The sequence below is a fragment of the Protopterus annectens genome, chromosome 4.part0 (genome assembly GCF_019279795.1).
Source record: "Protopterus annectens isolate FY-2018-M chromosome 4.part0, PAN1.0, whole genome shotgun sequence".
NCBI lineage: Eukaryota > Metazoa > Chordata > Ceratodontiformes > Protopteridae > Protopterus > Protopterus annectens.
This window is the reverse complement of record NC_056733.1, coordinates 567058315-567079908: the sequence shown is the minus strand read 5'-3', so window position 1 is coordinate 567079908 and position 21594 is coordinate 567058315. Positions and strand designations below refer to the sequence as shown.

At 41.4% G+C, this 21594-nt stretch overlaps 1 protein-coding gene across 1 annotated transcript in view; it reads right to left on the bottom strand.

Annotated features, from left to right (window-relative positions):
• LOC122799443 (glycolipid transfer protein) overlaps window positions 1-21594 on the bottom strand; it is a 631864-nt gene that overhangs the window by 444669 nt on the left and 165601 nt on the right. Inside the window, exon 2 of the mRNA XM_044068502.1 lies at window positions 20930-20988. Within this exon, the coding sequence (XP_043924437.1) occupies window positions 20930-20988 (59 nt within the window). The remainder of the gene's footprint in view (window positions 1-20929; window positions 20989-21594) is intronic.

The following is a 21594-nucleotide window of genomic DNA, read 5'->3' as shown; positions in this document are numbered from 1 at the left end:
GGCAATAGACACAAGAAGTGTGACCGTCTGTCAGAGACATTTTCTGACCGCACGAATCACACTTCTTGAAGCTTGAGACCTTGGAGTCTTTAGACATCCTAAAAGAGACTGTATATAACACAGACACAACACACAGACACACCCTTTACCCAAAGGAAAAAATCCAGTCACACTAAAATGACAGGGGAAAAAAGGGGAGTAGGCCAAAGGTCTAGAAGTTAAAAGGGAATAAAAAGGGGATAAAAAACAAGGGAGACCCCAGATCCAGTTGTTCAATCATTTATTAATGTTTGTGAAATAGAATTTGGACAGCTTTTTAATGAAGGAACTAAATAAGTTTTACAATATGTCTAACAGTGATACCTTGGCTTTAAATGAATTAAGGAATATACAGTGAGTTGTTATCAAGCCAGCTGATAAAGGTGGAGGGATTGTGATCTTAGACAAAAATTTGTATATTAAACAAATGCTGCTTTTGTTAAAATGACACCAATACCTATCAATGTATTCCAAAGCCTACTGCTAACAGTATTATGGGGAAAAAAAAGTGTCTATTTTGGTATTTGACCTTTTAATGACGGAACTTATAGATAAAGATTTGTTTAAATTCTTTAACGTGGCCCACCCACTAACTCCATCGATATACGGGCTACCTAAAATACATACAAATTGTATTACTCCACCTATGAGACCCATTGTAGCAGGCAATGGTTGGTGTACCGAGCCACTATCTTTTTAGAGAAAAATTTACACACTGTTTTACATACCTGTCATACTGTTTTGAAAGACCAAGTCATTTCTTGAGAGACTTTATGTTCGTCTGTCGACTATTGATAGCGACTACATTTTTGTTAAACTAGATGTTGAGTCTCTTTTTACATGTATCCCTAATGATACAAGTATCAATATGGTTAGAGAATTTTTAACTGTTAATAACTGCTTCTCAAACACTAAAGTCATGTTAATATCTGCACTTCTAGAAATTATGCTTGAAAATAACATTTTTGTTTTTGAAAACGATGTATATTTATATTACATTGGGAGCATACACATATTCAGAACAGTAAAGTTTAAAAATAAAGGAGTGGAAACAAATCAGCTTGCTAAATACAACATACCTAGCGGTGAGAAAAATTCTTTCAAACACATTTTACAAAATTTTAACAATGACATGAGTATATATACAATTACAGAAAAAAAAATTATACTGTAAACATTTGTCATTAGCTTTCTGCATTATACCTACTCTTTAAACAATTATCATTCACTCCAACTTTACATTAACCGCTCAAACTCTGCCATCTCTTAAATTTCACTCCACCTTCTAAACATTATTCTGTGTGCAATGTTCCCGCAAATTCCATTTATTTCTATGCACTCTGCACCGTCCTTTTCCTTACAACACTCAACATTTCAACTAAAGTTGGTTTAGATTTTGTTTTCCATTTCCTACTTATTGCATTTTTGGCAGACAACAGTATTGAACTTAGTAAGGTCTTGTATGTCTAAACAATTCACTTTCTAAACCCCGATCTGAATGATTTATTTCCTTTGTTACAATAATTTGATCTCTAAACATTTCTGACAAAGTATCCTGTAGAAAATTTTAAAAATCTGCCAACTCATCACCCCTCCCCCCAAAAAACAAGTTTCCTTTCCCCATTTACCTCTGTTTGGGTCCGTTATCCATTGAAGGAAAATTTTCCTGAAGCCTGCTTTGGGTATAGAAATACCTACAGAAACAGTCCTGTGTAAAAATCCTAAAACTTCTAGCTTTTGCTGCATACTTGGGAGCCATACAAAATGCCCCACTGTTTGCATACTGTCTTTCCATTCTTACTTCCCAGCCTTTTCTAACCTCTTTATATTGCTTATAGTTCTCATGCACCATTTTATATGTCTAACGATCTGTTTTTAAGAGCAGTGTCTGGTCTAGACAACTAAAATATTCAATAAAGATGGGCTTTCACTTAACACTCGCCTATCCCCTTCTCTTATCAATCCCTGCAGGGAAGGCAATCTCCAACCAACACTCCAAACGTCTGCTTGGTCTCATCTAACTCTCATCTTTCCCTCCTTGGTTATTTGCTTCCAATACCTTGGCACCTTTACTTATTTTCTCCACCATACTCCAGCCCCCACCTTGCCCATTTTCTACGCCCCTACTTGTAGTTATCCCTACTGGTGAAATTCTCCATTCCTGTTATGGGTTAGTTTTTAAAAATATTTCCTACTAATTTATAATTACATAAAACCCTATTTTCTCCGTTTTTCAGGACCCCCCCCCATGTTTCAATAATTCTTTCCCACTTTGATTTGTAATGTTCTGCTTGTGTTATGCACAAGAGCCTTACTTATGCAGCTTTAAAGTATCCCTTCAAATTGGTAATACTTAACCACCTTATTCAACTGAAAGAAACAACCTAACTCTTGTCCTTTTTCCTCCCGGATAAATCTTCAATTCTTTAAGTTTATTTACAGACATCCCTTAAAATTTCTTATTGATAATATTTGTATTATTTGCTGAAATATTTTATTTATTATGCTGTGTAAAACTGTTCATGGAGCCTTTGCTATAAAGTATAACTGTTGTACTGCAGCTTTTTTCCCCAGGGCCTCCACTGAAAAAGGGCTACCTTCATTTCCCCTGTCAAGACTCTCTCAGTAAACAAATCCAAGTATTTTTTTTTTTTTTAATTATGGCTCACAGCTTTTCATCTTTTTGATTAGCAGGCATATTTTAAACAGGGCTATAAACGTTTTTCACTTCTTGTACTTTATTATCCATATCCAAATAAAGTGCTTTCAATTTCCCAATTTTTGTATTAGCCTTTGTCTTTTCCCATATTTCTTCAGCTGTCATAATAGAATCCTTTTTAATTCATATACCTAAATACATAATCTTATCACATCCCCATAAATATGGAGTTTGCTGCACCAATGTGTGTGTAGGAACAGAGTTTTATCACTAGAGCCTTTGTTTTGTCAGTCTTTGTTTTAAAGTCCCTCACCAAAATGAAACAGTCTCAAAACAATTCAACACCAAAATGTTATTTTTAGATTTATCAAGTAAAAATTATCATCTGCAAAATAAGGACATTTTTTTTCTTTGTTACCAAGAGAGCTATATTCTTGAATTTGTGAATCCCTTATTTTTGTAGCCAATGGCTCAAAGTAGAAGGCAAATAAGGGGAAAGAGAACACACCTGTCTGGTTTCTCTGTTCAAGCATAGTTCGTCATAGGAGGGACCCTCCCACCTTAACTCTTGCTTCTGATCCTTCCTACATCACCTTAATTAATCCAATTATTCTGCCAGGGAAAGCAAACACTGCCATTGTCCTACTCATAAAATGCCAGGCAAGTCTACTGAATGTCTTCTCTGCATCAATACCCGACAACAGTGGCAGCATCTTACAACTCACAGTATGGATAATTAATGTTCAGTTAATGTTATAGAATGTTTACATCCCCCTCCATAAAAGCTTACTGATCCACATCAATCTGTTTTGCCATTGTCAATGTTTACATGGAGCTTTTCTCCCAGGGACTCTTCTGAAATGAAGGGTTGCCAGTCAGATTATGCCAGTAAACAGAAATAAATAAAATAGGGACTAATAACAGCTGGATGGATGCCTATGTTGTCTGTAGGAGTTACTGCGTGAACTACCACTTTGTTATATTTGTGCTGGTGGGTGGTTATTTTTTTCTATTCAATTCTTGTTGATCTGTTATACCTCCTTCCGCCAAAATCTTATTCTTACATGCCCTTTTACTCCATAATTAAATTCATATGCAATAGGTACTGTCCGATTCACATACCCCCCCCTTCAACATGTCCTATTTAAGTTGCAAACATGGTTCAAATCCCTAGATTGGATAGTCCCTATGCCATTTGTTTTGCAGATACACAACAGACCCAGAGTGAGATCTTGGAATACCTTATATTGTCTCCAACAGACTGTTGAGGGGTGACTGGAGTACTGGGATAGGGCTTTGAGATGATCTGCACAAGACATGTTAACACCCTGTAGTCTTGCTGTGAGGAACCTCTGTGGACGTGGACATTCCAGCTGTTACATACGCTTGCCCAGGTACATACCGAAGGAGGCACTGTACTAAATGATGGGTCTGATTAGGGTACAGTGTAGTATACCAATGACTTCCGTTGATCTACATGCCACACTACCTTACAAATATTCTAGTTGAAAGCCAGGTTATTGTACACATATTTCTCCAAATCCTAGACTACTGGATTTACTCTTAAAGGTGCGTTATCCATGAGGCAGTTTCCCGGGGTAACCAAGGCTGGGAGGGTGACCTAATGGTTAAGGTGTTTGCCTTACAAACAGAAGGTGCAGGGTTTGAGTCTCACAAGGGATAACTGGCTTGGCTTAAAATGGTTCGCAAGGGCAGTTAGTCTAGTACTAATCTATGAATCTATTTCAAAGGGTACTATAATGCATTTGTTGGCATTGAGTTTTAAGCCGTGCTTATGGCACCAGTTGTCTACATTAGCCCTTCTAGAGAATATTAGCATCTTGAGGGGATTCTATGACTGCTCCAAGAAGATGCCAAAAAGGAGAGGATGTAGTGACGGAACCCCGAGGGACTCCACTAGTGACCAGTCATTTTATGGAGGTAGACTTCATTATCTTAACTTGAATTCTACCAGAGAGCCAGCTTGCAATTAGTGTGTAACATATGGGTTTATGCCTCATCCTGAGATTTTTTTAATGCCAGAGTGAGGTATTGTAACAAATACCTTGGCCAGCTCAAGGTAGATAATATACAGAGTTCTGCTCTAGTGTACTGCCTTGGTGAACTTCTCGAAGTCTACCAGACCAGGAAGGCATGATCTTCCCTTGACAAAACAGATATCAGTTGGATCCAGTGTCTAAAGGTTTCCAATGTCATTATTAATCATTTTTATGATTAGTCTTTTATGCAAAGCCATGGAAAGAATTGTCAGACTAATTGCTTTGTAGTGTCCAGGGGTCCATACAAGGCTTGCTCTTATGCAATGGGATGACTGCTGCAGTTCTCCATTTGAATGTCAGAAGCTTAACTGGAGGCTACAATTAGTGACTCTAATGGTTCTGAGAGGCCATGTTTTATTCTATTTAAGAACCATCCTGGGATGTTATCAGGGCCCATTGACGAGGCATTCTTGGCAGTGGAGTGTGCATTTAGGACTGGAGATCCTTAGTGATGACGGTAGGGGTATGTTTGATGATATTTCATGGGGTGACTAGGGTGAAGAGAGGCTAAAACTGAAGCTGAATTTGTCAGCCAGGAACTTGGCTATATCTTACGGATCCGTGTAGGGAACTCTATTCACAATTAGGTCTGTACATTGCTGAGCACATCCTTTCAGGCTACGGACATAACTAAAGAAAGCTATGACCGACTTTCCTCTTTATGTTGTATGGCCTTCTGAAGTCCCCCCCATGCTTAAACCCACATTAAAGATTTACAACGTGGCATGCAACTGTGGTACAACTACAGATGCCCCCTTAGCCAGACCTACCTTTTCTTCGAGTTTGATCTCATTTTTCAGAATAGTGTGACATACGCGGTGTTCACAATAATAATTGGAGGTGAAGTCCTCAGACAGGGAGTCATGAAAGGGATAAACACTCCCCATCAAAACTGCAAAAACTTCATAGGGGTAAACTTGCCAAGATATACTTTTTTGTTGACAGCAGACTCAACAGGCTAAACAAACATTCCCAACTTTCACTCCTTTTAGGACATCAAATCTTGTATTTAGGATAGAAAAAAAAACTAAGTTTTCCATCTTTAACAAAACTGGTCCTGTAATTTCCAGATCAGGGTCAAACATCACTCATAAGTGGTGGGACAGTTTCACAGTTCCTACATACTGCACACCTGTACACACATCAAACCTGATACTTTTTGAATTACAAACACAGTTTGCATAATTACCACATACTTGATTCCTCTCTGGCACTTCAATTGAAGTGCTTTGCAGCATATCAAGAGAAACATACATGAAAACTGTATTACAAAATATTACTTTTATAAATTTAGCATGTATATTGCAAACATAACATTGCGGCATTTTTAGTAATGTATAACAATTGCAACATAGCATTTGTAATTCTTCGCAAAACCAAAACATCTGTGTGCAAACTCCTAAAACATCAACAAACTATTTTAAATTAAAGAGTATTGCCCTAAAGATGTAAAACTATATAGGGTAACAAACATGAATAACTCATGCAGTTTCTCCAAATCATGTGGATGTCATTTATGTCCTTGAAATAAGAATATCTGATGCATATGAACTTGGCAAAACTAGACCCATTAAAATATTCTGTACACGACGGACTGCAAGAATGCAAGGGGTATGCCTACTGACACCAGCACAAGATAAAAGCGGAACTTGGCAACACTGTGACAAAAGTGTTCATTAATACTTCAAGGCCAAAAATTCGGGAACAGTGGTATAATCACATAACTACGAAAAAAATAAACGTTTATACGCATGAAATCACAGACAGATCCGATAAATAGCAAGGCAGGACAGCACCTTTGAACAGTATATTTTATGACACATCTGCTCTCCTGACCTATCCGACAGAAGACAAACAGCTGTAAACCACTTCTCCTAAGGGAAACATTGCCATAAAACATGTGCTACAACAGATTGGAGCGGCAGAAAGTTCATAATGCATTTAAACGCAAAATCGGTGCCTCAGTCAATTACTACCGCTGCAACAAAACTGCACTTTCAATTCACCATCGGAAACCATCTACTTTAACCTTTTCATCATACAATGCTGTCATAACAGTAATGGGTGTACACTACAAATCCACACCCTGGCTAAGTGTTCAACATTAAACTAGCTGCATTAAACTTTTACTTTACCTAAATAAATTCCACTCTGTATGGAACAACTTAACATACCTGGAATCTGCACATACAGAGAGGCAAAAGCAAACAGGGCAATCGACCTGCTGCAGCTGTAAAAGTGGGAGGGCGCTCACCCCCCCCCCCATGGTTCAGACGCCCTTGTATTTTTTTTAATTGGTTTAGTTAGTGCATTCTTTCTTCCCGCCACCTGCTGCAGGGACTGGGAAGAAAGAATGCACTAATTAAACTAATTAAAATAAACAAATAAATAAGCCAAAATTGCGCCCTAGGCGGTCGCCTAGTTCGCCTATGCCTAAGGCCGGCTGTGGAGACCCGATTTAAACTAAAGGGATACTCTATATTAAAAACTAAACTAAATAGAAAGGATAGAGGTAGAAATTTGAAGTTTTTGACTAGAAAAACTTACTAACCTGACAGAGCCGGTAGAAGAAAGCACCTCGTCAGCTAAGCAGCAAACGAGATCTGAGTAGTTACCGCCTAGCATTGTGGGATATAGGGGAGCCTCGAGCCGGTGGAATAAGCTCTCGAGCTTTAGTATTGGCCGAGTCGGAGCCGAGGATCGGCTCCGAACCCATCCAGCAAGAATGAAGGCGAGATTGACAACTTAACATCAGTTGTTCACCACCCTATCACAGCCTACTGCTGATGCCCCACCCACATTCCTTTCCACACCTACAGTTATCACATGACAGTCTTGCTTAAATATGAACATATTTTCATTCTTTAGCAGCCAAATGCAAGGCGCAGAAAGCAATTGATTCTACTTCAGTTTTCCAACATAGCCTCTGTACTGCACTTTCTGTCCAGAAGTTTGCTTCACTGTTGCTTTATGTCCAATGTCAACTGTAAGCAAGTTATGCAGGTGGGCAAATGTACTGTAAGGTGCCTACAGACTGGAGTAGCTTAATAAAGGCAAAACAGTAAGTCTCATTTTATGTTTGCCTATCAGAATTCTGAGTTCTTTTGCTACCAAAGCTCTCCTTGGGTTTATCTCCTTCACTGGGAATGTGGCTCAATGTCCCATGTTTTTAAGTAGTCACTGTACCCTTCTTATCTGCAGTTCGACACACGGTACTGTCAAGATGTAAAATGACATGACCCCTAGAGGCCCAAGTAAAGGTCAAGTGTATGTCACTAAACACGAACAAGACCACGTCTTGTACTCGCACGGTAAGATGACTTTGTGGCCGACTGTATCAGTTACGGTTCCCAAAATGTATAGTGACAGACTGCACAAATGGTACTTTGTATGACTTAAGTATTCTTAGATTATGAAACCAGATCTGAACCCAGTTTTTGTCTTCTAACAGTTGTCAAAGGTGAATGCCACAGGGAGGCTGTCCAACTAAGGGCAAAACGAGCTCTTCATGGATCTCAAAGTACAGGTCCCTCTTAACTAACCGTGCAGAACTGCTGACATCATGGGTTGAGCAAATAGTTGTCCTGTATGTTAGAAAAGTTATCCTCTACCTGATAAAAAATGGTTGCATCCAAGACCACAATTAATTACTTTCTGTGCTTTTTCCGTCAGGATCATCAGGTTCATTCACAGCAAATTCTATCAACAGCAATCTCCATTCAAAAAAAAAGTTTGATAACTTAAGCAAGACACCTAATCATAAGTTAAAATAAGCATACAATATCATGTAAATTATTCATTGAAAATAAGAAGTTATGTACCTACCATAACGTTCCATGTTAGTTTCATTCTTCTCGCCTTCTTTCTTGCTGGATGGTTCGGAGCCGATCATCGGCTCCGACTCGGCCAATACTAAAGCTCGAGAGCTAATTCCACCGGCTCGAAGCTCCCCTATATCCCACAATGCTAGGCGGTAACTACTCAGATCTCGTTTGATAGCTATACCAAGCAACCCTAGTCTCCATAGAATGGAGTAGGGAAACCCACCTCAAAACAACCTGCATGAAAGGTATCGCAGACCTAAGAAAGGAGAAAAGGAGGTGGAAGAACGTGTGGGAATGACGACTTCCAGAGGAAGAACACAAACTGAATTCCTGTCGGTCTGTCCAGGCTTGGGGGAAGGAGGGTGGGACACAAGAAAGAAGGCGAGAAGAAGACAACTAACATGGAACGTTATGGTAGGTACATAACTTCTTAATGTTAAGTTGTCTATTTCGCCTTCATTCTTGCTGGATGGGACCACGTCCCTAGCACCTTATCCTGGGTGGCCTATCGGAACAGACTCTTGAGAACAGTGGAACCAAAGTTGGCACGGCTTCTGGAAACCATGTCCAATTTGTAATGTGAAATGAATGTATGAGGAGAAGCCCAGGTGGCTGCTGCACAAATGGAATCTATTGGCAGCCTATCCTGAAAAGCTACGGATGTAGCTAATACCCTAGTTGAATGAGCTCTAGGTCTTGAGGGTAGTTTTTGATGTCTGATCTCACAGATGAAGGTAATTGTAGAGGTGAGCCATCTAGAGAGGGATACTTTAGTAACAGGAAGGCCCAATTTCCCTTCCGCATATGACGGAAACAATTGATTAGATTTCCTGAATTGTTTAGTCCTGTCTAAGTAATATCTAAGTTGGCGATGAACATCCAAAAAATGTAGCTTTTGTTCCGACCTGTTTGAATAGTTAGGGAAAAAGACAAGGAGATCAATAATTTGGTTTAGGTTTACTTGAGAGGAAACTTTAGGTAAAAAGGATGGATTAGTACGGAGGGATACCCTATCTTTGTGAAACACTAAGTAAGGAGGACGACTGCACAGAGTATGGAGTTCAGATACCCTTCTCGCTGAAGTTATAGCTACCAGAAAAAGTGTCTTCCAAGAAAGCAACTTCAGAGAACATGAATCCGCCGGTTCGAAGGGGGGAAGGATTAAGGGTGCCAGAACCAAGTTCAAATCCCATTGAGGCGGGGGATCTTGGATTGGAGGTTTGAGAAGAAATACGCCCCTTAAAAAGGCTTTACAGAGTTTGTGAGCCATGATGCTAGACTCTTGAGACACCAACATGAAAATTAGATATGGCAGCCAATTGAACTCTAATGGTAGATGCAGATGATCCTAAATGAAAGAGTTCTGCTAGAAAGTCTAGAATAGACTGGATAGGTGCAGTAAAGGGATCTATGTTTTTTGATGTTGCCCAAAAAGAGAAGCGTTTCCATTTGCTACTATAAATCGTCCAGGTAGAAGATTTATGAGAGGCTATCAAGATATCTCGGACTGAGCAAGATACTGAGGGAAGCCTGGCTAAGGTTGGAATCGGAGAAACCACGCTGTGAGGTTTAGAGAAAGCAGAGATTGGTGCAGCTGACCTGATTGGTGGGTTATCAGATCTGGTACTGGGTCCAGATGCCAAGGCTGCTCCAAAAGGTAACGATGAAGAAACGGAAACCATATCTGTCGAGGCCAGTAAGGGGCAATGAGGATCATTGTCACTCTCAAGGCGATGGCTTTCTGAATTAGTTGAGATATCAGTGGAAAGGGGGGAAAGACATATAGAAGTCCCTGGGGCCAATCGTGGACTACAGCGTCTCGGGTGGGATGGCCTGGTAACGGGAAGAGAGTGAAAAAGTCGTGACACTTGCTGTTTTGGGGAGTAGCAAAAAGATCGCAGCAAGGCTGGCCCCATCTTAGGAATACTTCTTCTAGAACTGATTTCTTTAGAGACCACTCGTGGGGCATGAGAATTGCCCTGCTCAATTTGTCTGCAATAACGTTGGATTTCCCGGGAATGTGCATTGCTATCAGAAAACGCTGAGAAGAGATCGCCCATTGCCAAAGTCTGAGTGCCTCTCGACATAAAGGGTATGATCTGGTTCCGCCTTGTTTGTTGATGTACCACACTACGGACATGTTGTCCGTCTGAATTGCAATAGTCCCAGTGGGAAGAGAGTCGTGAAGGGCTTGCAACGCTAAAAGCACTGCTCTCATCTCTAAGGCGTTTATGTGCAAGTGGCACTCAAAAGGTTGCCACGTGCCTTGGACTGTCCTGCCCTGATAATGCCCCCCCCCTCCCGATCAGGGAGTCGTCTGTTGTCAACGTGGCGACTGGGAGTGAAGGGTCTTCCTCGGAGAAGTTGAGGTGATGTGATCCACCAAGACAGTTGATTCTTGCATGACTGAGTTATCAATATGGTATGGGACATCGGGAGCTGTTGAAAGGACCACTGAGTAAACAGCATCCATTGGAGGATCCTCATGTGAAAGCGAGCTAAGGAGAGAAGGGGACTAGCTGCTGCTATGAGTCCTAACACCTTCAAAACTAGTCTGGCTTTGACTTTGTTGCATTGTAAGAGAAGGGAAACTTGTTTTCGAATGTCTGACACTCCCTGCTCTGTGAGTCTGGCTAAAAGATTGAGTGTGTCTAAGGTGGCGCCTATAAAGGTAATAGATTGACAAGGTGACAAGGCAGATTTTTCGAAATTTATCAAAATGCCTAGAGCTTGGCAAGATTGGATGGTGAAGTCCCTGGATAGAAGAAGCTGATGTCTGGTGGTGGCGGTAAGGAGCCAGTCATCTAAATATGGAAACACCTGGAATCCTTGACGTCTCAAGTGAGCCGCGACCACTGCCATGCATTTGGTAAACACACAGGGGGCTGTAGTGAGACCAAAGGGCAGGGCCCTGAACTGGTAGTGACTGGCTCCCAGCCTGAAGCGGAGATATCTCCTGGAGCGTCTGTTCATCTTGATGTGGTAGTACGAGTCCTGAAGATCTATCGAGCACATCCAATTGTCCTGACCCAAGAAGGGTAGAATGGACTGTAGCGTGACCATCAGGAATTTTGTTTTCCTGACATACTTGTTTAAGTAGCTGAGATCCAGTATGGGTCTCCAGTCGCCTGTTTTTTTTGGTACCATAAAGAATTTGGAGTAGATTCCGGATCCTTGCTGGTCTGCTGGGACTGATTGGATAGCTCTTTTTGATAGCAGCTTTGAAATTTCTAATGCTGCTTGTTCCCTTAGACTGGGTGGAATGTCTGGTAGGGATCTTTTGGGTTGGGATGGGATGTGAATAAAGGGAATTTTGTAACCCTCGGATATGATCGACTGTACCCATTTGTCTTGAGTAAGGGAAAGCCAGGCTTTTGGGTACAGGGATAACCTTCCCCCGACTGCCTCCGAAGGTGGACAGCCGGGCAGCCCCTCAGGGATGCTGAAAGGGTTTATCAGAGAACATTTCTCTGCTACCCTGGTTTTGCGGACCTCCTCTGCCTCTAGGGCGGCATCTATTATTATTCCCCCCTCTGCCTCTAGAGGGGAATCGACCTTGTGCATCAGATGAGACTCCCTGGGATTGTTTACGGAACCACATCTTTTCTCCCCTCTGACCTTTGGGATAGGGTCTAGAAGGGGTAGAAAAATGGACTCCTACGGCAGAGAGAGTCTTACCTTCTACCTCACACCTGGTCAATGTATCCTTCACCTGTGGACCAAACAAGGATGATCCATCAAAGGGAGAATTGGTGAAGGACGCCTTGAAAGGGTCCGCAAAGTTGCACAGCCGCATCCAGGCGTGACGTGGTAAGGCAACACCTGTGCCTGCGGCTCTACTCGCCCCATCCGCAGCATGTGAGACCAGCCGCATGGAGGAGTTAACGATGGAATTCAGGGTTGCCAACTGGGAGTTCATTCTATCTTGAAACCCCTCAGCTGTAGGATCCTTTATCACTTCACCCATATCCTTGAGTAAATCTCTCTGGAGACGAGTGAAGTGGCATAAGTAGTTCAGCGACCGCATTGAAAAGGTCGCTGATGAGAACATCCGCTTGCCGTACCTGTCCATGGTCCTAGATTCCTTATTAGGAGGATGGACAGGAACCGAAGGATCGGCTAACTCCTTCTTAGTGGCCGCAGCCACCACCATGGCATCAACAGGGACACCTTTGGATAAAAAATCTTTATCTCTAGGGGCAGTAATAAATTTAGATGGTCTCCTCGGGGTGGGTTCCACTGAATCAGGAGCCGTCCAAGCCTTCCTTGCCACCACTTCCATAAGGGGGTTAAACGGAGGGGACACCCAGGAGGTAGAAGGGCGAGAGCCAAACGCCTCAAGATACACTGACTCATCCTCCGAAGGGTTAAGGGCTGGCCAGTTCCCTCTCTGTTTCAGGATCTCAAGGATGTCAAAGGAGACATCCTCAGAGGGGGATCGACGGGAACCTTCAGATTCCTCTAAGTCAGTGTCAGAGGTGATACTCAGGGGAGTCCATGTGCTTCCTCTTGCACTGCCTCTTTCTTGGGGGATCTCCTACCGGGTCAGGAGAGGCCTCGGAAGAGGAGGAAATTCCCAATGGGGAAACTTGAGGAGTTGGCTCTCTGCGGTCTAATGCAAGGGGGTGGGTAGAAATCACCGCAGGCACTGTAGATGGAGGGGCTGACGGAGCTGACTGTGGGGCAGACCCTGGTTCTAGCACGCTCCGCATGACCTCGAAGGCACCCCTGTCAGGCAAGGCCAGAGGTCCCCGCTCCGAAGAGACAAGGACCTCCCCCGACAGGGACGGCACCGAAGCCGAGGTCGGAGCCGAACTCACCAGCGCTGAAGCCCCGAGAGGGAGAGCGGGGTCGGACAAGGATCCGATGCCACTCGCCCCCTCGGAGCCGACGAGGGAAGCTCGGCGCCGAGATCCCTCCAAGGGGAGATCGGAGCAGACGACGGAGCCGAAAGGGAAGGTATCGGATCCTACGCACCGACAGTCATGGCTCCGACAAGCCCTGGCTCCGAACTCAAAGGAGTCGGAGGAGGAATATATTGGGGAACTGAAATAGCCACTGACTGCTGAGTCGGGCTATGCAGCATTTGGGCCAGTGCCTCAGACTTGAGAAGTCTACTCACTACCCTTTGCAAATCATGGTCAGATAGCCTGGAAGACCGTGAGGAATGTGTTTTATGGCTCCGTTCAGAAAGAAGAGGGGATCCTGGCGCCGAGTGCACGGAGCCGATAGAGGGGGATCTAGATCTCTTCCTAGAATGTGGCTCCGATAAGAGTATCAGAGCCAACGGAGTTTTATCAACCTCGGCTGCAGTCTGAGCCAAGGTAACAGTATGAGGCTTGGAAACATCGGCTCCAGCCGGAGCCAATGTCGAAGCAGACTTTACCTTTCCAGAATTCGACTCAGAAACTGGAGCCGACTGTTTGGAAGTTTTAGAAGGCTTCCCCGACACAGACTGAGTCGGGGGGCCTTCAGGCTTTAATAAGCCCCGCAAGATTAATTTATTCTTGCGTTCCTGCAGGACTCTAGGGCTAAAACCATGACAAACAGCACAAGAGTCCTGCAGGTGCAAAGGTCCCAGGCAATACACACAAGAAGTGTGACCATCTGTCAGAGACATTTTCTGACAGCACGAGTCACACTTCTTGAAGCCTGAGACCTTCGATTCCTTGGACATAATAAAATGTCCAAGAAAAACAAACACACACACACACACACACACACACACACACACACACACACACACACACACACACACACACACACACACACAGGCCTTAATTAAAAATAAAATACCAGTCACACTAGAAGGGGCCTAAGGCCTAAAACTAAAGTGGTAAATAAAAGAAGGAATTAAGGGCAACAAAGTTGTTGAACTAGGTAAAGGGGTATTTAAAACTAAAGGTTTTAGTGAAAAAAAAAAAAGAGTACTAGGGGTCTAAGATAGAAGATTTTAGAATTAAATCTTTGACTAACCTGCCTCAGCCGGTAGAAAAGCACCTCGTCAGCTAAGCGACAAACGAGATCTGAGTAGTTACCGCCTAGCATTGTGGGATATAGGGGAGCCTCGAGCCGGTGGAATTAGCTCTCGAGCTTTAGTATTGGCCGAGTCAGAGCCGAGGATCGGCTCCGAACCATCCAGCAAGAATGAAGGCGAGATAGACAACTTAACATTATTAATTTTACAGTTTGTGAATGCAAGTCCTCACCCAAATTCTAAACATCTAAAAATGCATTTTCAGTCAGAATTACACAACTTTACATCATATTTTCCAGGAAACATGCAATAATTCAGTTTTTGCAGTGTATTCTAAATTGTTTTGCTCAGCTTCTGTTCAGAGCTGCAGTTTGAAAAGAAGCCTAGTCGACAGAATATTCTGGATTTTGATTTATTATAGACCATATAATTAACTTCTTTCGTTTATTAGAACTTCCACATATTTTTTCAGACTATCCATCTGCTTTTCCATATAACCCATAAATCAACAGGGACATCACCCAGGCAACCATCAGGACATTTTTTCCCCGTTTCATTCTAGCTCTATTACCCATGGCAGCCTGGATGAACAGTGCTGGGAAACTAACCTATCAGTACTTCTCAAAATGCATCAGCCACTCCGGTGGCAGAGGGATAAAGTCCTGACTATGGCCCATCTACGGCAGGTTCAGTCAGCGAGTCGGGCAATTGATGGGGTGTCAGGGAGGTACAGGCATTATCATCCCTGGTTGGAGGGTGGTTCTGTGGATGTCTCCTGTAACTATCCCTGGTGAAGGCTGGGAATCATCGCTACAGGGAGATGTGGTCCAAGGGGGGGGGGGGTAGGATGGGGACATGGCTTACCAGCTCCAGATGCAGGGGCAAAACACTACTCATCCCCATTGAACACCCATCCCTAGGACATTACCATGGGACTAGACCGCAAGGGAACACCCACCCCCTCGGACATTACCATGGGACCAGACTGAAAGGGAAGGTGAAGTGTAACGAGTTAGGTAAATAATGGTCTTTATCCCACAGGCAAAGTCCCCCCTCCCCCGTGGATGTTGATGGACAAACTCCCAGGACACACTTAAGATGCTTGCTGCCCCTAGCCCTACTGCAGGAAGTCCAGAGGAACTAGGAGTAGGCTGGCGTAACCAGCAATGTCCCTAGCCCTACTGCAGGAAGTCCGGAGGAGCTAGGAGCAGGCTGGCATACCCAGCAATGGATGTAGAGCATAGAGTAGGGAGCCATAAGATGATAGTGTGGGGAGAATAAAAAAAGCCTCAAAATGTCTGAAAATACGTTAGTCTCCCACATTGTTTGGCAGGTGACAGTCCTCAACCATTACACCTATTAGCAAGCCAAGCCTCTTTGTGATCCCTAAAGTTACATAACTGTACAGTCATTTGCCAAACCTGCTTGTTACCCTATCATTACAGTTAATATTGGCACTTGTATCAGTGGCCCCCAGTAGCTTCCCCTTCTGGAGTTGCTATTGGCTTCCTGAAGATATTCACATGGTATTCACATAGTGCAGGAGCAAGTCCTCACCCAAATTCTAAACATCTAAAAATGCATTTTCAGCCAGAATTACACAACTTTACATCATATTTTTTTTGTTGTTGTTGTTGTTAAAGGACCAGAGAAACTAATTTCAATAAGGTACCAACAAAAACACTCCTCAAAAGCTTCCATCACTAGAGGATCAGAAAGTTTACACTCCTCAGTCCAAAGGACTCCAAACTTTTTTTTTACAACAGCTTTGCTACGGGGCAGTAACATCTTCCAACTAAAACCTAAAGAAAGAGTACCATCATAAGTGCAATCACTCTGCAATCAGTGGTATCACTCCACAAAACACTGGATTTGTCAAACCTTTGACTCCCATGTACAAACATGATGATATGATGGCCTTTCATGTGTAGGCTTCCTTTTTTTTTTGCCCCCCCCCCCCCCCCCCCCAAACACAGCAGTAAATTCATGGCTACAGTAGGACTTTGTACCAAAATACAGTGAAGCCCTTTTTTTTTTAAAGCCTTCCAAACTGTTGTTAGTGAGGATGAAGTATGCGTCAGTAATGGTGGTATACAGGGATACAGCATCTTGTCTTCACCATCTAAAGTGACAAAACCCAAGTCAAAGGTCTAAATATGGCAGCAGAAGTACTAATTGATGGGAAAAATTCTAAAAGTGTCAGTCTTTCCTCGTGCACAAGCTGAGGGTGAGGGTGAACTCCCTAGAATCCTTTTAGGGAAACTCAGCACCCCCTGCAGATATTACCTGGGAACAAGTATCCATCTGTGGTGCCTTCAGAAACTCTCTGCAGCCCGACTTCAGTTGAAGCAATTATCAATCACACTATCCTCTTCTAGAGGGGCTAATAGAAGGATACAACTACCTGGGCAGGCCCCTAGGCTAGGGTAGGGCACCTTTTAGGCCAGAACACTCTGCCCTGTTCACAATCAATATTTATTTAATGACCAATTGCTCTCTCACCATAAATTACTTTGCTAAGACCTTGCTCAGCCTCGCAGTGTTTTATATATTGCCCTTTCTGCGTGATTGTGTTGTAGTGTTCAGAGCTTGTAGATGGCTCATCCGGTGATGAAGATGTGAAATTCCCATGAACGCAGCTTCCAATTCCCATACTTCACAAACAGTCTTGGATTATTTACTCATCCAAGTAATCTTCTTATTGAAAGTTTTATAATGCTCACAATTATTTACATTGTGATTTTCCCAAAGATAGAACAAATACTGTAAGAGACACTCCCAAAGATTATTCTTTCTTCCAGAGGCATAGTTGTTGGTGACTATTTCTGAGGATATCTTTACATCCAGAAAAAATTCCCAAAGGACCGAAATTAGGCACAGGACAGCTATGCCATGCAAAAGTAAGTACTAAAAGAAAGGGAAGTACAGTTTAGGTTAATCATCTTCAAAATTTTGCCTGGCAGTAACCATTGAACTAAAATGACAGGCAACCAGTCACTCTTGTGGCAAAAAGAACTGAAGATGCACAGGTCAGAGAGATTACCAAGATGTTATCTATGTCTGGCATACAAACCATCCTTGGATCCAGCTCTGATGGACCTTTTGCACATCCACAAAAATGAACAGTAACAGAACCACCAGATCCAAAGATTTAAATTTTGCTTGCAACATAAATATGGCACACTGGTGAGATGGATATGCGTCTCACAGGATCCCTATTCTCCAGAACAGGCTCCCCCATCCATGTGATGCAGAGTCCATCCCTAACCCTATTTAAATGTAACCTTATCCAACGGATGGGAAATTGGAAACTCACCCTGAGCCTGGCCCCCATGTCTCTGAAAGACAGTAACTATGCCCAAACCAACATACCCCCTCCCATAACCTTTAGACACTTCATAAATAACATACCCCTTCCTAATAAATGCCCATGATACACAGGGACACAATTGGTTTGGGTTGCGCAGCTAGGATTATAAAGCCCTTGGTGGTTGTTAGCCTAATATATATCCACGAACCTGCAAGTAAACTTTAGAAACTTTTATGCAAGTGTGTTGTATTCTTTTCTATGCTGCAAAATTACATTCCAGTGTGCATCCACCAGGAAATCAACATGCAGTACATTCATTAGCAGTACAAGCTGAATGTTTGTTTCAATACAAACTGGGCAAAAATTTAGAGCAAGTTATTTAATTTTGTTTTTCAAATGTAGCCTATCTACATCAAACATTATACAGTCATTTTATAATGCAAACTTCACAGCAGCAGCAGCATTACAGACAGGTAAATATCAAAAACCCAAAAAATGGAGAACAGATGTAAAAGCACAATAAACCTTCAACAGAAAGTGCTTTTGACCTAAACAGGTCTTCTGAATACACTAACTGCTTATATGCACACCATTTCAGTCACATGATCAATAAGAATGCCTTTACAGAAACAAATATTAAAATACTATACAAACATTCTTATATATAAACTGTAGTGACATGAACAATAATTACATCTGCCTATCTACACTTATTTAACATCAGATTCCTATTAAGAGCCACTTTGTAATTTGCATTGTTGTTCAATCCTGGTGAAGTAGCATTAAGTATAATCTGCCACTTTGCATCTTCCCCCTTCTCTTAGTATATGTGTATCTAGATATTTTCCCTAACCATACAATAAATTGTTGAATTTCTATTTTTACTTTCTATATAGACTATTCCCATTCTACTATCCCTTATGAGCCCAAATGAACATAAGAATTCTCATACTCAACTTTGTCTGCTTTCTTTAGATATGTATCTGTATTGTTTATTTGTGTTTTTGAGTTATTGTATTGTTATTATTTGGAAAAAAAGAAAATTGAAATAGAGATAAGTATAATCTGTCACTTTAATTTCTTATATTCCAATTCTCCCCCTTATCACCACTGAAATCACTAGGAATATAATCAACAACATAAAACAAAAACATCTTAAAGTTATTACATTCAGTAGTATATTTCCCTATGGCATTATCTGCATTTTTTGTCTTAACAGTATAATGATGTTCATTAACCTGTTTTTTTTCTGTTAGGTAGATACCAACAACAAACCTGCAATATCTTGTCAAGAGAAAAAAATAAGCATTTATGAAGACCTTCTGCCACTTTCAGACAGGCTGGGATGCTCAAGTGACATCATGGAGGAATAAAGTCATTAACAAACAAACGTACAGCACTTCGGCAACAACTCGACTGCAAATAATGACGACTGCAGCATAGAAATTTCTCCATTGTGCAGCAGGAGTGAGTGTCGGCAATAGTAGGGAAGATAATTCTGACAGGAAATACTGGCTCCATAAAAGCAAATAAAAAATCTACAGTGAGGCCTGTCTTAAAGGGAACATGTTAAGAAGGGTTGTTGACTTGATCTAGGGAAAGGGACATAACATTTATTACAATTCTGAATCTACTCTGTTTTTCTTTCCTTCTTTAATTTATTTATTTACTGACATTTGATTAACTGGAAAGTCAGACTGGGTATGAGCCCTTTTTCAGCTGAGGCCCAGGGAGAAAAGCTAAGGTATTACAAAACATTTTAACAATAATTTTACAATACTCAAAAATAATACAAAAATATCTACAGATTAAATAATTACACCAAATTAGACATATGAAACATTTGTTAAGAACAGATGTAAGTTATGTAACGATTTAGTATTTAAAGAAATTTTATCCAGTTTATAAAGAAATTAAAGGTAAATTAGAATAATACAAACAAATTGCAATCTGAAATCATGAAAAGCAGGCTTATGGTATATTTAGAAAGAAAGCCAGGGAAGAGAAATGGATAGACAAAAGGAAGAGAAATGGATAGACAAAAGGAAGTGAGTGAAGAAGGGAGAGAAACAGGTACTTGTTCACATTTAGGGATACAGTTTATCCTAGTGTTGAGCAAGAAGAGAGAGAGAGAGTTTGGCTAGTAAGTCTTCAGAATGGTGTTTAAAATGGGAGTTAAGGTATTGACCTGATGGATACAGGTAAGGAGTTTCATGCCTTACCAACATGGCACAACTACAGACAATGCCCAGCAAATTTCATAGGTTTGTGGACAGACAGGAGTTTTTGGTCAATGAATCATAATGACCAACTAGAAACATAGTTGTGTAGAATGTTACTTCAAACCGATTGATGTCGGATAATTTTATAGGTGGTAAGAAGCAGTGTAAATGTTAATTGATGGGGTATTTATATCTTCTCTCTTATTACTAACAAAAACTTTCCCGACTATGTTATCTTCCTTCAGAGCTTTTTTACAAGTCCTCTCTACTTTTGTCATTTCTGTCCATTTGAAATGCAAGTCTTTGTTCTATCACCATAATTTGCTACCGCAGTAACTATTGCACTCAACTATTGCTCTGTAAACTCATGCTGGCAGAAAGCAACATAGTACACAACAATTTAAAATACAGACCACTTCTATGCAAAAATAGTCTCCCCCAACAAATAATGGAAGGACGGATGTGTTGTGCTATAATAGGCATAAGAGAAACAACTGGAATAAACAAGCAGTTCAGGAGCAACTTTTCTATACTTCCAGAATGCAACACTACAAAAAGAAACCAGTACAGAGAAGAAACTTAACACTAATAGAAAAGGAAATAAATTGAACTAGATGTAAATATTATTGTATGTTGAAATTCAACTGCACATCACCAGCTATTGGAAAATAAGAACACAGAGTCAAGCTTTGATGGTAAACAAAGATAATAGGTTATAAGATGAACACAAGTCAAAGTTAACTGCTTGTTTTTTTTTTTGTTTCCATTTACAACTGGTCTTGATATTCATCATATGACACAGAGATTTATATAAACAAGAAAAGAATGTTTGGCATACCGAGATGTTTCCACTTATGTCTGCTTTCACTGGTGCAAACACTGCAGAACCAAGGCAATCTATTAAAAAAACAAACAAAAAAATGGGCATTAATTTAAAAAGCAACCAGTATACAACGGTAATATAGCTCAACTACATATTCATACAGAGCCACACTTGTAGACATGTTATTCATGGATAAAAAGAGCCCAAACCCATGTCAGCAAATCAGCATGTAAACCCCCCCCCCCCCCCCCTCCAATGATAAAACCAAATTGAGAAGAAGCTCAGGCTAAAAGGTCAGTTTCCTTGGTGAGTGCACAGGTGTGTCAATGCTTGCTAGTTGTGAATTACTGGTGGTAAAATTTCAACTTGCACACATAAATCCTATTAAAATGGAGGGTAGCCCATGTATAAAAAGCAAGGCAATATCTACAGGACCAAAGCTCATGATGCTCTCTGCAAATCTGTGGACCAAAGGCAAAAAAAAAACACAAGGAAAAACAAATATGAACCTATTTAATGAATACCCCTTTAACTAAACCAATGGCCCAATTAAATCTGGAAAGCAAAAAGCAAAGTGGTCTTAAAGGACAGTCAAACTAGGGTGTTAGCCAATGCAATGGTCCGCCTATCAGGAAGGTTCAGCTTTGGCCGAGAATGGTTACGTAACACTACACTGACTT